The 17,588-nt window shown below is 39.1% G+C and overlaps 1 protein-coding gene across 1 annotated transcript in view; it reads right to left on the minus strand.

The window, feature by feature from the left end:
* Positions 1-748: 748 nt before the first annotated feature.
* The window catches only part of fars2 (phenylalanyl-tRNA synthetase 2, mitochondrial), a 54,430-nt gene continuing 37,590 nt past the window's right edge, over positions 749-17,588 (minus strand). The window contains exon 7 of the mRNA XM_062521446.1: positions 749-1,338. Within this exon, the coding sequence (XP_062377430.1) occupies positions 1,200-1,338 (139 nt within the window). The 3' untranslated portion in view covers positions 749-1,199. The remainder of the gene's footprint in view (positions 1,339-17,588) is intronic.

Genomic DNA, 17,588 nt, shown 5'->3' on the forward strand with positions numbered 1-17,588 from the left:
AAATCATTTAACCACTGAAACTACTCAACTATTGAACTGTTCAACCATTCCAACTGTCAGTTATCATCCACTATGCCTCCAGTCAACTACATGAAACCTCCATGTACCTAGCAACCAACATAGCAACCATTAAAATTAAGTGTTTATGACCGTTTCCATAGCAACCAACATGATTATACTGCAGTAACTTCTTGTTTCCTGATAGCCACCATGGATACCCTAGCAACAAATGTTTCAAAATAAAAGTCCTCACTAGCAAGTTAGGTAGTTAGCATGGTTAGCATAGTTAGCATTGTTAGCATAGTTAGCATTTTTAGTATAACTGCAAAAAATCATCAACTAAGTTAGCTAATCAACCTGGTTAGCATTGTTAGCAAATTTAGCATGGTTAGCATAGTTAGCATTTTTAGCAATACTGCTAGAAATCATCGGTTAAGTTAGCTAATCAACCTGGTTAGCATTGTTAGTAAAGTTAGCATTGCTAGCATAATAAGCATTTTAGCGTAACTGCTAGAAATCATTAGCTAAGTTAGCTAATCAACATTTTAACATGAATAGAAATCATTAGTTAAGTTAGAACTGGAACGTCTCATCTTTAAAACGTCTACCTTCACACTATCAACTCTCTGTAAACTATGCAACCACCATGTTTACCCTAGCTACACCTTAGTAACCATATCTACATTATCTATCTATTTCTGCATTTTCATGCACTGGTAATTCCTTGGAATTGCATTTCTAGTTTGGTTTAGCGGTCATGTTTGCCCAAAAGTTACCACCAGTTGAATTCTACCTGCTTTACAAATAGAATGTCTGTCTGATCCTGGAAATGACTACTTCACAGAATGTTAAATATGAAGACTATCAAACTGAACATTCATTCATATAAAAACAGACACAATAGTAAATGATGTACTTTATTTCAGCCTGTTGAATGTGAGTTCAGCTACACAGCAAAACTAGTTTTCCTAGCTCACAGGCACCCTGAGCACAATTTTCCTTCTCTAATGGCAAAAGGCTTTTCTTGATGAAGCTCTGCTTACATCACATATCCTTTAAGAAAACTGTAACAGTTTCAGGGCTTGACAGAGAGTCAGCAGGGAGTTAAGCACATGTACAATAAACCTTATGAAATAAAATGAAATAAATATTTCAAAAACATTGCAATAAGTTGTTGCCCTCATTGGATGGAGAGAGAGTCAGTACCTCCCTTCACCCCCCAGTTGTTGTTCGACAGCCTGTTCAATTGCCTGGTGGACAACGCGCACCTCCTCCTGTGATAAAGTCCTCTCCATATGACGGTAGCTGATGCGGTAGCAATGACTTGTCCTTTTGGTTCTGATGAATGAGATATCAGTGGATACCAGGTTAAAAATCATTTTTTCTGTGTCTTGGATTGTGGTATTTCCTACAAACTACAAACATAATGCTCTCAAAGAACACAAATCATTGTATTTGAAGACAATATAAATCTATGGAGCTAAAACTGGAAATGAAAAAACAACATCAATATGATGAGAAAAGACTGACTGCCCCCCCCCCCCCCCCCCCCCCACACACACACACACATTTATATATGTACTGTATATATATATACACTGTTTGTTGCTATATATATATATACTGTATATATATATATATATAGCAACAAACAGTGTTCAAGCAAACAATGCATACTGTATCCCCGTAAATTATACTTTTAAGAATGGCAGTGTCGTTTTGCATCTTATGTCAGTGTGCGCAAAGCATGCTTCAAGTGCTTCTCGTAGCTCCTACAGTATGTGTCTTTTTTCCTGCACACAAAAACACACATGCAGCTTTCAACCAGTACAGTCATGTGAGAAGTGCAGCGAGACATGGCTGCTAATTGAAGTAATACTGTGGTCGGCCGCACATCAACAAATAATAGTAGGCTAATATTAAGTTGATTTTCTGACTTGCATCTCTGAAGTTTGCATTGCTATCCTACCTAAGCTACGGAATTTAGTTCATTTATGCCCACTGTTTGGTTTAACGACATTTCAGAAATAGGCTACGCAACCTATTGGCAAACCTTTATATCTGGAGTGAACTCTTTCTCGCTAACTAATATTATCCTCATGTCATGTCTGTCATTCATGTAGCGCTAACCAAAATCATAGAGATGAACATTGCAAGACACTTCTCTTCTATGATCCCAAAATATTCGCTTTGACGATGGCATCATACATTTTTAAAAAAGGAATTCTGGACTTGGTATCGGTATCAAAACAATTAAATAACTTTGATATCATGACAACACTACCACCTACTTCATCCTCACAGCCTACCTCACGGACATGAAATCATGGTTGCAAATGCAGACCTGCGAATCTTAAAAATTTTTTTGAAGATTACCATCTCAAGCCGGAAAAAAGTAGCTCACCTTCAAGTAAGCGGCCAAAAACTGACACATAGCCAAACACGCAAGATGAACGTAGTCTATATTTTTTATAGCCTACCCATCTTTAATGCCAGATATCTATCTAAATTCGATCCAATGTGTTCCTGAAAATGCAAACTGAATATTTTACAGGAGCTCAATATAACGTTTGGCGATCTATATTAGAGCTAAATCCTGATTTATGAAAAACACTTGTGTTGATAGGGACTGATGTGGGTATGTTGTCCATTTTCTTGTATTTTGTCTCTATCATATTACATATTTTCAATCCATTACTATTCAAGATTTCTTTTGTGAAGAAAAAACATCTCTCCCCCATGCCTTGTCAACATATTTAATTTACTTGAATATGGCTACAGTAGATATAGGCTTAGGGCCATCTGTGAATGTCTCTTCATATTCACAATAACCTACTCCCTTATACTACTTTTTATTTATTAGAGTGCATGAAAATGCACTCTACTGTTATCCCTTTTCTTATTATTACAGTGCATGAAAATGCACGGTACTGTTCTTCCTAGGCTTCTTCTTATTATTCAGCTTACCACTTTTTCCGTACGCAATTTCTCTTCAACCGTTAAACTTAGAAACTTCATTCAAACTTTGTAACATAGGTCTACTAATGGACCAGGTTGGTATGACTTTTCAACTTTGTAACTTTTATACTTTTTGAACTATTAAATAAAAACTATTAAAAATTCCCCATAGACTTAACATTGCGATTATGACATCATAATAGGGCAATTAGAATCTTATGCCAGGTGGCCAGGGCCACCTGCAGCACCTCTCTCTCTCTCAGGCTTTAAGAATACAATCTCTCTGTGAAGACTACATATCCTGTTAAACTGTTTCCTCTGTCCACAACTGTTTCAAAATAAAAGTCCCCACTGCAATAATACACTATTAAAGGAGTCATAGAACGCATTTTTTGACCATTACAAATTGATCTTTGAGCCTAAATAATGTCATATGTAAATTTGTGGGGCTGAAAACGCCCCAGGAGCACTGCTAGATCGCCTAATACAAGGTCATAAATAAGCCTTGCAATGAAACAGTTTGTTTTTCCCGCCCACTCAGCAAGTTAATGAATATTCAAATGAGATGCGCGCTGATTGGTCTATTGGCCGATATGTCCTGAAAGTTGATTGGCTCAATCCACCGGTCTGAAGCTAGAGCAAAGTGAAACTACGTTTACTGCTGGTAAATAAAGCCAAAGTCTTTGATAAAGCTATCAACAATGGATTTAAATAAGGAATACAGCCGTACATGTATAAACCGAGTCAGAAGAAGGTTCTGATGAAGATGAAGTGCAGCAGATTCCCCAACAGAATGAATGTGTTAGATTGGTAAGTTTTATCAGTACATTTCTTAGTATAGTAACTCTCCAAAGTTAGCTGTAATAACGCTAGCATTACAACGTCTCTGCCATAGACCACATATCTAGATACTAGCATCGTAAGAGCAGTTTAACAAGAATTATTAATCGAAGGTATGCAAATGAAAGGGGCCGAGGGGTGTATCTAAAGGGGGATGGGCGCCTATTACGTGTTATCTGAGCTCTGTTCAGATTGGAGCATTTCAACACGGCTGTTTCTATTTCCCAATTTGCATACGAAAGCAGGCGGGGGACGCGGTAAAGTCTTTGGTGTTGTCCTTTGGACACTGCTCGCAGCCTAAATTCAACAGTAACAAGGTGAATGTGGTTTTGAATTCTATGACTCCTTTAAATAATTTACCCATTGAAACTACTCAACTATTTAACTGTTCAACCATTCCAACTGTCATTTATCATCAACTATGCCTCCAGTCAACTATATGAAACCTCCATGTACCTAGCAACCAACATAGCAACCATTAAAATTAAGCGTTTAATTAAGTTTCCATAACAACCAACATGATTATACTGCAGTAACTTCTTTATTCCTGATAGTGGCCACCATGGATACCCTAGCAACAAATGTTTCAAAATAAAAGTCCTCACTAGCAAGTTAGCTAGTTAGCATAGTTAGCATTGTTAGGATAGTTAGCATTTTTAACATAACTGCTAGAAATCATTAGCTAAGTTAGCTAATCAACCTGATTAGCATTGTTAGCATAGTTAGCCATGTTAGCATAGTTAGCATTTTTAGCATAACTGTAAGAAATCATTAATTTAGTTAGCTAATCAACCTGGTTAGCATAGTTAGCATTTTTTGCATAACTGCCAAAAAACATTAGCCAAGTTAGCTAATCACCTTGGTTAGCATTATTAGCATAGTCAGTATTGTTAACATGGTTAGCATTGTTAGCAAAACTGCTAGCAAACATGAGCTAAGTTTTAGCATATTAACATTATTAGCATAACTGCTAGCAAACATTAGCGAAACATTAAACATCCATTAAACTATACATATCGCCATCCATTTTAAATGATTTACCTATCAACATCAATTAAACTCAGTCTGTCAACATTCATTAAATTATCTTTTTATCAACAGCTTTTAAGCTATCCATATTCAATTATAAACTGTCTATCTTCGCACTATCAACTTTCATAAACTATGAAACCACCATGTCTACCCTAGAAACACCTTAGTAACCATATCTACATGATAGATCTGTACATTTTTGCATTTTCATGCACTCGTAATTTCCTTGGAGTTACATTCTCTAGTTTATTTAAATATGCTTACAATCAATGTTCAATTATTACCTGCTGACAGATGTGCATTACTGATTGCTTTCAAAGAATTTCACTTGCACAATCAGTTTATTTCAGATGGAGGTGTCTTTCTAGCCTGGGTGCCAACCGAACTTTAGCCCCGCCCAAAACATTTGAGGTCAGGAGGTTTGGTCTGGTATTTCTCCACTGTGGCTCTACTATGCTAGACCAAGATCTGTTGATCTGCAATTAATACAGTATCCCAACAAAGGGACGGGTCTTAGCATTGGGTGCACTATCTCTGTCTGGAAGCCATGCATGTATATTTGTATAGTATGCTTTTGTGCTAACAGTCAAGAACATTGATATTCTCATCAAGAAAAAGCAAATGAAACACCTATTACTGGCCAGTTTAATATATTTAGCCTAGGTAAAGCTTGGCATTCCCTGAGCACCATTTAGTTACAAAACTTTCAAATGTCAAGTTTAACCATCAGCAACACATGGAAATGGGAAATATAATACTAACTGAAATAACTGGTGAAAGGGCAATCATTTTTCAAGACAACAAGGCTATTAGGCCTAAGTAACGTAACAATCCCACCAAGTGCAGATTTTTAAAACAGCCAGCTGGAGAGATGTGAATTTCTGAGTAACACTGAGTAACTGTTTGCAACTGTTAAGCTCACCTCTGCAAGGCGTTGATTAACCGAACAGTGATGCACAATATTGAATTTTAGCCAATATCCACTATTTTGGCCAATTCCGATGCCAATATACAACTCTGATTTCTATTTATTGAAAAGTCTTTCCTATGGGGATGCATGATAATATAAGCCCATTATCGGTATCTGCAGATAAAGGCTTCACAACTTAATTATTGCCATCTGCAGATATGAACTTTTACTGCCGATATGCCTGGCCGATTACGTGACCTGTTAATTATGCACATGCAAAGCAAATGTTTAGGTTACTATGAATGACAATCACATACTTCAACAAGCTACCACATGCACGTTGGACCCTACTGTATACCTACGGTCTAATTTCGTATTCAAAGTATAAGAACACACTGACGTGTTACAACTTGAAGTTTATTAATATAACCGAAGTAACTTGGTTAACGTGTCTGCTCATTCAGTTAACTAGATTCACATACACTGAGCATGCGCAATGCGCTTCTTACACAAATGAAGTGTACTGATTGGCCAACATAGAAAGCATGACTTAATGAGATTCAAACCTAAATCCTATGATATTCTATGTGAATATTACACCTACGAGCCTGCTTCAGTCCATCAGCCTGACCATCACAGCAGCTATCAAGTGATCAATACTTCCCTAGCCTCAGGTACAGTGGGCGTAGCTTTAAATTGGCCGCTTTCACGTGAGATTCTTATGAGACCTCACGCGTGAATCACATGTATTTTATTTATTTTTCCCAAGTGAAGCTGCAATGACCCATACAACCACCAGGTGGCACTTGTGAGCAGGGTTAGGAATGTCGGCATTTACCACTAGCCAAACAATCCAAAAGTAAATTAAATCCCGAAGCAAGCTGAACATCTTTTCTGCTTTTAATAGCCTAGTCTCACGATAAAACTTGATATTGTTCATGAAGGTGTCTTCTGTTAGCCTATTTTATGAAGAGGCATCTGGCTGTTTCTTTTAGGTTTGTTTTGCTGTCACTAATGGTTTCACAAGGCCAGTTTCCACTAAAAGCATAAGCCTATGTCCGAAGCGCAACTTGCGTTCTCGTTTTTGGGTCAATTCATATTTATTTCAAATGTGCGGATAGGCCGATGGTACGCTTGTTTTTATGCTGGCAACAAAACAAAATGGTTCACGAATGTTATCTTGTTTCTAAATGCGGGAAACAATTAAAAATAAAATGTCCCATTTTCCGACGCACCACAAACCTCTTGCCTATGTATACATTAGGCTATATGTTTATTTGAAATGTAAGCTGGCTGTTGTCAAATTTGTCAAATAAAATAGGCCTACAGGAGAAACTATATGGCAGGGCTATTCAACTTCAGTACCAAGAGGGTCGAATGGAAAAATCACTGGGTTTTCAGGGGCCGCATAAAATAAGACGCCGCAAAATAATTGTATCCAACAATATTTGATAAAATCAGAGTAAAATTCAGTTCAATTCAATTGAATTTTATACACTGGCATAGAAACTAAGAACATAGCCTATTATCCATATCCATAAAAAAAATCTTCTCAGACAGGTGATAGGCTGCCACACAAACTATACAAGTATTTGAAAACACCCAGGCTAACCATAGTATTTCATACCTGATGTCTGATAGCATGCCATATCATGCATCAGTGGGAAAAATTGCAGTGTTGATTTAACTAGCCTACTTCAAGATAATTAGGCTCATAAGTGTTTCAAACACACACAGTAGCCTTCAGCGCCAATCTCTCAAATATACTTAGCATTGAATTTAAAGAAAAAGTAATGCCAGCTCTGCCTCTGTTTATCTATTTCACGATTTCTTACCGCCAAAGATTCTAAACTTCGAGCCTGCGCAAATCACAAACAATAACATTCCCATGAGTGGAGTGAAGATGGCTCTGTCTAAAGAAACGTCTAATTGACAACGAGAATCGTTCATTTTACCCTCTGCAACAAGTACGAGACTTTCATGTTTATTGTGCAACGAATCCATCGCTGTAAAGAAGGAATATAAAGTCAAGAGGCAATTCTCTACAAACCACAGCTCCTTCACTAACTTTCCCGAGGGAGACCGGGTATGGTTGTAACATTTTTGATTTGCGCACGCTCGAGGTTTAGAATCTTTGGCGGTAAGAAATCGTAATTTAATCAACATTTAATGATAACATTTAAAACTAGTTACACATTTGGAAATGTCAGTTTGTGTAGTGATGTGCTGTGTTCTCTGAGTGAATATAACTGGAAGAGTTAGTCTGGCCAATAGGGGCGGGCCGACAGTGCGCTACTCGCCAATCATATGAAGATCTATGCACACCCGTCAAAGCGAGTTCATTCTCATGACGAGACACGCGGGCCACAGGAAATTTGAAGCGGGCCACATCTGGCCCGCGGGCCGCTAGTTGAATAGGCCTGCTATATGGTGTATGCTCTCTTATGCTGTTTCATTCCGAACCGAAAGCGAAGGAGGGAGAATGAATTACGAACGTTTCACTTTTGCATAAATAATTCCTGAACGATTTTGATCAGGCGGGAAACAATATTTAAATATTCTATTATTTGGGCCTATTATAAAAGTTAGGACTTTTTCATTAGAAAACAATTTCATTTGAATTATGGACTGCCTTTGAATGAAGTTTGATGGGACTTTCAGTTCACAGAAGAAAGTTTCAAGACGCTAAGAAACACATGTTTTCCCCGTAGCATTAACGGTGACTTCATTTATTTCAAAAGGATATGACCTCATGAATCCTATGGTTGTTTGTGTGTTCTACTTGTCATTTTTGACCTATAATGATTAAAGGGGATGCATCTCAGTTGTTTGATTTGCACATAACATGTTTGCATATAGGCTAATCTTCTTTTTCTCGACTCTGCTCTGCCTCAGTGCAGGACATTTAGGCTACATTCATTGGCGGACGTTTTTTTTGTTTGTTCGTAAAACGGTCTTAAAATAGGCTACATTTGTATTTGGCAGAGGACAGGCTGCTAGTTAACAAAATCCAGGAAATGCTAGTGTCGCTTCAGCGTGGCAACCACAAAGCTCTTCACGTTTTGAGGCAGTGCTCGTTACCCCTAGAACCATCCCAGTTTGTGGTTTGTATGATATGTGAATGTAGGCCTACCCGAGTCAAACTGTCATTTAAAAGCATTCTGGCAACAAAACAAAAGGATTCGCAAACGTTATTCTTTAATCTAAATGCGTACCGCCATGGCGATAAAGAGAAAGAAAGGCTAAGATTTGAAATAGCTGTTGTCAAATTTGTCAAATAAAATACAGGAAAAACTATATGGTTAATGCGCTCTCATGCTCAAGGGCGTCAGTTTGTTTTATTAGTGCCGGGGAGAATAACATAAACTTGAGTGTGGTTAGATAAGTGCTAGGTATAATTATATTAATCCTTTTTATGTTTTATTATAATATGCACTGCATTACAGTGTATCGAATATTGACAGGTTTGAAAATCGTAACATTAGGCCTATTTTCAATCAATACAAGTTGAAAGCCACACATGTTTTGTCTTTGTTTTGTCTTCTAATTTGCAGCATTCCCACTGAAACGCGATTCTATTCCCCACATTTTGTCACGAACATGTAGAAATGCACTTGTTGTTTCTGCATATACAGACCCTCGGCTACACTTGACATGCAGTTGTGTTCTGTTCTCAGAGCATATGCTTTCTTTGTCTATGATCTGCAACTTTTTTCTCGAACTGCTGGCCTCCTTGACAGAAAATTCGGCTACTGAGCAGCGAAGTTGCCGATGCGATGCGTGCTTCTCAAGTCTGATAATTTGCAGCAAGATCGAATGGTGGAACCATGGACTGAAAGAAAAATAAACTAAAAGTTTCCCCAATCAGGAAATACTTCTTAATTTAATGTCATCAAGGCATATAGCCTACAATTGGTATGAGCATGCAATGTGCGTCCTTGCGCAACTTATAAAGTGGCTCGTTTGAAAGCCCCACATCTGCTCTTTCGTGCAATAAAGGTTTCATCTCGCAGCAATTTATAATCACGGAGCAATGACGCACTCAATCGGGCTCTATGGGTTTTGGTTTTGATTTTTTGTTTTGGTCCATTGATGAAGACGTTAATAAAGAGTTTCTTAATAGTAATACTGTAATATTCTATGCCTGCATTTCATGCTTGGGAGCCTCAACGCATTCATATGAGGAACGGCTGAAACAGAATTTATATAGGAAAATCCTTAGGCTAATAATGCTTAATGTTGAGTCAAATAGCCTAATTTTTGGATAAATGCTGACACGGAACAAAAAAAGGTAGACTAAATGCATGTTTCCCAAACTCTGAGCAATCAGGCTATATATAATTAGGCCTATATTGTTTTACATGCATGTGAGATACCAGTTTTGCGTAGCTCAATGACGCTACGACTAAGTTAGACACATTTTTACAATAAGCGTGTCGGGTACAGTATTTCAATAATGATTTTTTGCGGTCCAAGTTGCGGTCGGGTTAGCTGTAAACGGCGGGGCGGGGCGGGCCGTTCAGACACGTACCCGCGCATCACTGGTGGGCACCAACTTTTTTGATGAATTGATAAACATTTCAAAAGTGGTGGGGACAAAATCGTCAAAAGCCGAAAAGGAGTAGGCTCACTGTTGCACACGCACACTCAACATAGCCTATACAAAAGATTGCTATTGCTAATGATGTGTGAAACTGCTCTTGGGGGGGTGGGGGATTTTTTAATTCGTGTTCTAAGGCACAGAGGTCAGCTCACAGAGGGGGGATGGTACAGTTAGCTTCCAACACTTGATGGCTCTCACCCTGTGCTGCCCATTTCAGTGCCCTATTAATCGCTTTGTGGTAGCCATCTGAATGGAATGCCTCAGTCGGCACGGCATAGATGCTTGGAAAACGACTCAAAAGTCAAAGACTAGACTAGACTAATCGTTATAATATTTTCTATGTTTCAAATCACTTGATTGCAGATGTAACAGAACCCTCACCAATTTGAGTTGACAGTGGGAACCGGATAAACTCGCAAACTGTACTCGATCTTTGTTGCCGTCATGATTTCCTTTTACATAAATTGGCGTCACTACTATTCATTATTTGCTTTTTCTCTCCATCTCTGAAGATAACAGATAACGTTACGTTTATCCTACATGGCACTAGCTTACAAGCTGTGTTGATCCGCTTCACATCCGAACTCTCGCGCGTCAGGCTAGAGCTCCTCAATTTCGGCACGAGTGAATGGTTGACTCAAACTAGCTGAAAGGAAAGGAAACGTTTTCCAAATTAGGAAATACTTCTTAATTGTGTGTGGTCAAATAAAGAGGCCTGCAATTGGATTAATTTAGTAATGTGAGCGCTGATTGAATGTGTGCACGTCTGCGCAAATGAAACCGAACATTAGATAGATAGATAGATAGATAGATAGATAGCTATCCAAAGAGAAATGACAGAATTAGGCCTACATTCATGAGGAAATACGTCAGATTACGGAACTATTATAGAGACGCAGTCTAACTCAATAAAACTTGTTTGCATAGTGCTAATCATCCTCACCGTTGTCAAACTCTCGAATGAAACATAAACTGTTATTTCAATCTGCTGTTTGTGTTAATGGCAATTTTGAAATAGTTTGTTAGTTCATGCTCGTCTTTTTCGTGCAGAGCCTTGCGAACATTTTCAGAGTGCCAGACTGAATTTACAAACACCCAAAAAAACAAAACAACAAAAGAGTTGTAGTGTTGCAGTCTGTAGGTGACTAGGCTACTAGGGATTTCTGTTGGCATTTCCGAAAACTCGCGAAATATTTTTTCTCTAGCTTACATTTCAGTCAAAACTATGGGCTGGGCCACTTAGAGGTTGCTTCCGGGCCGCCTATTGAATGAGTAGAACTCTGGGCTACAGTATCAATCACACCGCAGCAATGCTACAGCGGACTGTACTGACACCACGGGGCGGTAAGTTGTAATACAGTTGTAATACATTTCACGCAGAGCGTGAATCAGGCAACGCGTGAGGGAAACATCACTAAGTAACGCCTACTGTAATAATAAGGGGCAGATAAGGGTGACCAGTGTGCTGAGTATGTGGGGAGTTACTGTAGGTTAAGGAGGGGTAGGAGGGCAGTTAGGTGTGTGTGTGTGTGTGTGTGAGTGAGGAGGAAGAAGGTAATAAATAATGAATAAAATAAATAATGGTAAAAAATAAATAATACATACATACACACACACACACACACACACACACACACACACACACATAAACACAGACACACAGACACACACACACACACTGACCCCTACTGTGGCAGAACTGTGGTGGCTACATACACACACACACACACACACACACACTCTCTCACACACACACACACACACACACACACACACACACACACACACTGACCCCTACTGTGGCAGCACTGCGGTGGCTACACACACACACACACACACACACACACACTCTCTCTCTCTCTCTCTCTCTCTCTCTCACACACACACACACACACACACACACACTGACCCCTACTGTGGCAGCACTGCGGTGGCTACATACATACGCATACATACACACACAGACACACACAGACACACACACACACACACACACACACAGACCCCTACTGTGGCAACACTGCGGTGGCTCCACACACACACACACACACACACACACACACACACAAACACACAAACACACACACACACACTGTGGCAGCACTGCGGTGGCTACACACACACACACACACACACACACACACACACAGACCCCTACTGTGGTAGCACTGCGGTGGCTACACACACACAGACACACAGACACATACACATAGACACAGACACACACACACAGACTGCCCCTTACCAACATCTTATTAAGCCACATACATACAACACACTGCCCCCCTCTTCCAGGGCTATACGCTTAGCTTTTTCACTTGGAGCACAGGTGCTTCTAAATGAAAAAAATTAGGAGCACAGAAAAAAATGTAGGAGCACTATGACATTTCTTAAATAACAATTTTTTTTGGGGGTGTATGTATCGCTTTCCGATATACGGGTACGTGACTGATGTTAAAACTTTGTCGGACACTTTTTGGTACAAGCATACAACCTATCCAGTATTAATATCGAACCCCTCAAAATGAGTTCTAGCCAGGTTGTCAGCTTAGATTTTTTTGTCCATTTTAACACTATATTCTTAACTCATTAACTGCCATTGACGTCTTTAAACGTCAATTTAGACACATACGTTGACTGCCAAGACGTCAATTGCCGTTTTCAATGGGGAGGGCTCCTGGGTGGGCTTGGGAACGATCTGGCAGAGTTTCAGGCTTGTAAACAGACTGCACTAGCGATCCGAACCTCTAGATGGCAACAGTGCCATTTGGATCATTAGTATCTGCCTAGAGTGCACAAGTCATGCAGAGACAACTAGCAAACACACTAAAGATCGACCACAGTGGATCTAGTTTGCACGCGATGCAGGGAATAAATATGCTTACTTCTTACATCAAGGATGGAAAACACGTGAACGGTATGATCCATTTACATTGGATATTGCGATATAGACTAACAACAACCTTGCTAGTGCTAGCTTGCTAAGTCTAGCATCCTGTTCAGAGTCTTTAGCGACCATCAGAGTCCCTAGCAACCTTGACGAGACTGACGAGATAACAGTGCAATCGTGGTTGACATACTACTGAAACGCTAACGTTAAAAAGTTGATTTTCACAAAAAGACCGTTTTCTCCATGTTTTGGTCAAAAACAGGTGTTTTTAGCAAAACTAACTCATGTTCTACTGACGATTACTAAAGAACGGAAAACGATAGAAACAAGCCGTTTTTTTCCTGGTGAAAGAAGAGAGTCTACTCTTTCATTTGGTACCTTCGGTGTTTACATAGTCATAAAGCTCACCGTTCGGTGGATCTTGGAAAAACAGTCAAAATGCTGTAAAACGTCTGGCAGTATGGAGCGCTCTGCACTGAAAATCGCTGGCAGCCAATGAGTTAAGAATGGAAAAAGCAGATTTTTTTCCTAAAGTGCTTCCATTTTCTTCCATGTTACCTACTGTAATTTTGGGCAAATGTGCTATATAATCCAAATTGTGTGCAAGCATGATCATTAAAAAATAATGATCAATAAATACCACAACAGTATCACACCACAAGGGCCACTGTTGTGTCAGGCGGGCAATTCTGAAAAGGGCTTCCATTAAGACATTTGCAGACATGTTTTGGTCCAAGCTGTCAGTGTCACCCTATTTTTTTGTTAGAAGACACAAATAGGTAAGATATCAGGGTGGTTGTCAAGACAATGTAGGGAGACACATGCAATGCTGCACAAGTTATAATAATACTTTAATGTTAAGGTGAAAATGCAGAACTGTAGATGGTTGTGTATAGTGCTATTTAACTTCATTAATATACCAGGTTGTGACACAAATGATATTTAATGGACATATTACTATAGTTATTAATTCAATCCAAATATAACTACTCTCTCGCTTCTTTAGGGTTAGGGGTTAGTAACTAGTTAGCAATAATAACTTTGTTATAGTCGTATGGCAAAGGTATGTTTTCACCCTGTAAAACCCGGGAAATTAACTTAACTCAAATTATTTGAGTACTGCAAAGCCTGGGAAGGTAACTTATCTGAAACTATTTGAGTAAACCGGATGCCTTGACATTTGAGTTTGGCAACTCATTTAATTTAAGTGTAAATAAGTCATTCAACTGAGTTATTACTGTATGTATTGCATTTTGTGTTGGGATAACTTAAAGGAGTCAAGTAAACTATACTAATTTTATTCACCTAATATCAACTTGAGTGAATTATTTTCTTTCCACTCATTTCAGGTAAGTCATCATGACAAGTAAGAATTACAGGCCTACACACGAAAAAATACAATGTACTCAATGTGTGAGCTATTTCTATGGATTATGGGTAAATGCTAGCCTGACGAGCCAGACTCACATCAAGATGTAGGGTCTGGACACTCACTGTAGACAGGGCTCAATCCGAGGGGTGGGATAAACAGTTGTCTTTCAAATTCCCTCCCCGCAATAGGATAACGCTAAACGAATCATCTTCTTGTTTTCAAATAACAGGATGCGTTACCGTCGCAACTTCTGGTCGCATGTCAGTCACCATTATGTTAAGCCCACCCACCGACTCTATACACGCTGTGATTGGGGCGCTGGTTGGCTGGTTACATTTGCTGCCGCTAGGGGCGTCTAGATTTCTAGGCTAGGTAAATGCTTCTTTGTTGTTCTAATACGTATTTGTTCTCTTAGCTGTTAATTGTGGCTTCTCACTGTTTAACAGGTGATGGGCAAAAATATTGTGTTGATGATTTTCAGAATATGGTCAAAAATACCATTAAGGGGAAGCCCATTCTCAAAATATAAAGAACATTTTGAAGTTAACTTTTGCTTGGCCTAATGCAAAGTTGATTGCTTTCTCAATTTGACTTTGACCTAGTCACTTGAAAGTGTCACAAAGTTGAGTATCCCTATGGTGTGATTGAGCCTCCTATTGTCCATCTGCATTGTCTCTTGGGGAGATACAGACACATTATGCTTACATCGAGAAAGTATATTACCCCTCTTATGGACAGGATATGAACTTCAGGAGTAAGGATTTCAGGATTTAAAATAGGTTTAAATTTCTATGAAATGAATAGGATTACTGCAGAATGATGGTAATTGTGAAACATAATATTTATATTCACCATGGCAGTACTGGCCATCATGATATACTGTATCTTCGGATTACAGTTACATTTGTCAGAAGCATTGATCTAAGATCTTAACATCAGCCCACAGGCCAAGTCTGTTGTGGATAGTCATCTGCTTGATGGTGTGTGGTGTCAATGTAAATAACACAATAACATGACAGCTATAGTATACCCTTAAATATAGTTTAACTACTTATTGCATTTAAGATTCAATTTCAGTCAAGATTTATATGATAATGTGTTAAGAATACTATGGACAGAGGCATTCTGAGATATTGTAATGTGTGGTCAGCCATTTTTTCTTGTGAACATAATTCTTGCCATGATTACTTAATTGAAATGAGTGGCATAAAGTCATGGCTGAACGTGTTGGCACCCTATGCTAAAGGTGACTAAAAAGAGGGATATAAAATCATCTTTTGGAAATTATTTAATGCCTCAAGTAATAGAGGAAATGAGGATATATCCAACCGTTAAAGGAACCGTATGTAGTATTCTGGCCAAAACTGGTACTGCAATCACTTTCAAAATACTGTAGAGGGGTGTATCCCCTCCCCCTCCCCCCTGAGTTGAAGTTGGCAACCCGGATGCTGAAACACTACTGACTTTGTGATCAGTAGATAGGTGGAGGGTGGCGCATCAGACCAAAACACACAATATGTAAACATCAACATCAGTTGAGGGCTGCAACTTCACTTTTTAAATGACAATATCCTGGCCAGACTACTGTTGTCAGTGATATCAGTATTTGAAATGAGCATGATTTCTTAATGTCTAGAGACATATCAGGGCCATTTTATGATTAATTGAAATACATTTCGTTACATACGGTTCCTTTAAGGACACCAATGTTTTTTTTTGTGAATGAATAATATGTTCATTCACATACAGCGCCCTCCACAATTATTGGCACCCCTGGTTAAGATGCGTTAAAAGCATAAAAAGATAAATAATTTTTTTATTGTAGAAGCATACTCTCACACTGAAAATTGTAGAAAAATGTAACCTTCAACTCAAGAGAATTTTAAGGTGGGAAAAAAATCCCTGACTGAGAAATAATTATTCTTCATAAAATCACCTGTTCCACAATTATTGGCACCCCTAACAATTCCTGGGAAATAAATGTAATTAAAGTATTTCTGTCATTTCTGTCATTTCCACAGTAGTTTACAAAGTCAATCAGAGTATGTAGGAACATTTAATTAGTAATTCTTAACATCCTGTTTCCCTGGGCTATAAATATGACGTGACACAGAGGCCATTTCTCTTCAACATGGGAAAGACAAAGGAACACACTGTTCAAGTAAGGAAGATGTGTGTCGACCTTCACAAGTAAGGCAGTGGCTATAAGAAAATAGCCACTCGCACACCTGCCCATATCTATGGTCAGAGGAATCGTTAAGAAGTTTAAAACAACTGGAACAGTGGTAAACAAGCCTGGAAGAGGACGCAAGTTTATTTTGCCACCACGCACAGTGAGGAGGATGGTAAGAGAAATTAAAAAATCTCCAAAACTCACTGTTACAGAATCGCATCAAATGGTTGCATCTTGGGGTCACAAAGTCTCCAAAACAACCATCAGGCGCTATCTACATGACAACAAGTTGTTTGGGAGGCATGCGGGGAAAAAAACCTTTCTCACTCAAAATCATAAGCACAGATGTCTGGAGCAGTACTGGGCCTTCAACTGGGACTTTGTGCTTTGGTAAGATGAGACAAAGTTAGAGCTTTTTGGCATCAAACACTCTAAGTGGGTCTGGCGTAACAAAAAGATGAGTATGCAGAACAGCACCTCATGCCCACTGTGAAGTATGGGGGAGGATCGGTGATGCTGTGGGCCTGTTTCTCTTCCAAAGGGCCTAGGAACCTTGTTAGGGTGCATGGCATCATGAATGCTTTGAAATACCAGGACATTTTAAATCAAAATCTGGTGGCCTCTGCCCGAAAGCTGAAGATGGGTCATCACTGGGTCTTTCAGCAAGATAATGACCCTAAACATATGGCCAAGTCTACAGAGAAATGGTTCACCAGACACCGTATCAAGCTCCTACCATGGCCATCTCAGTTCCCAGACCTCAACCCCATTGAAAACCTGTGGGGTGAGCTGAAGAGGAGAGTGCAGAGG

The sequence above is a fragment of the Sardina pilchardus genome, chromosome 19 (assembly GCF_963854185.1).
Source record: "Sardina pilchardus chromosome 19, fSarPil1.1, whole genome shotgun sequence".
In the NCBI taxonomy this organism is placed as follows: domain Eukaryota; kingdom Metazoa; phylum Chordata; class Actinopteri; order Clupeiformes; family Clupeidae; genus Sardina; species Sardina pilchardus.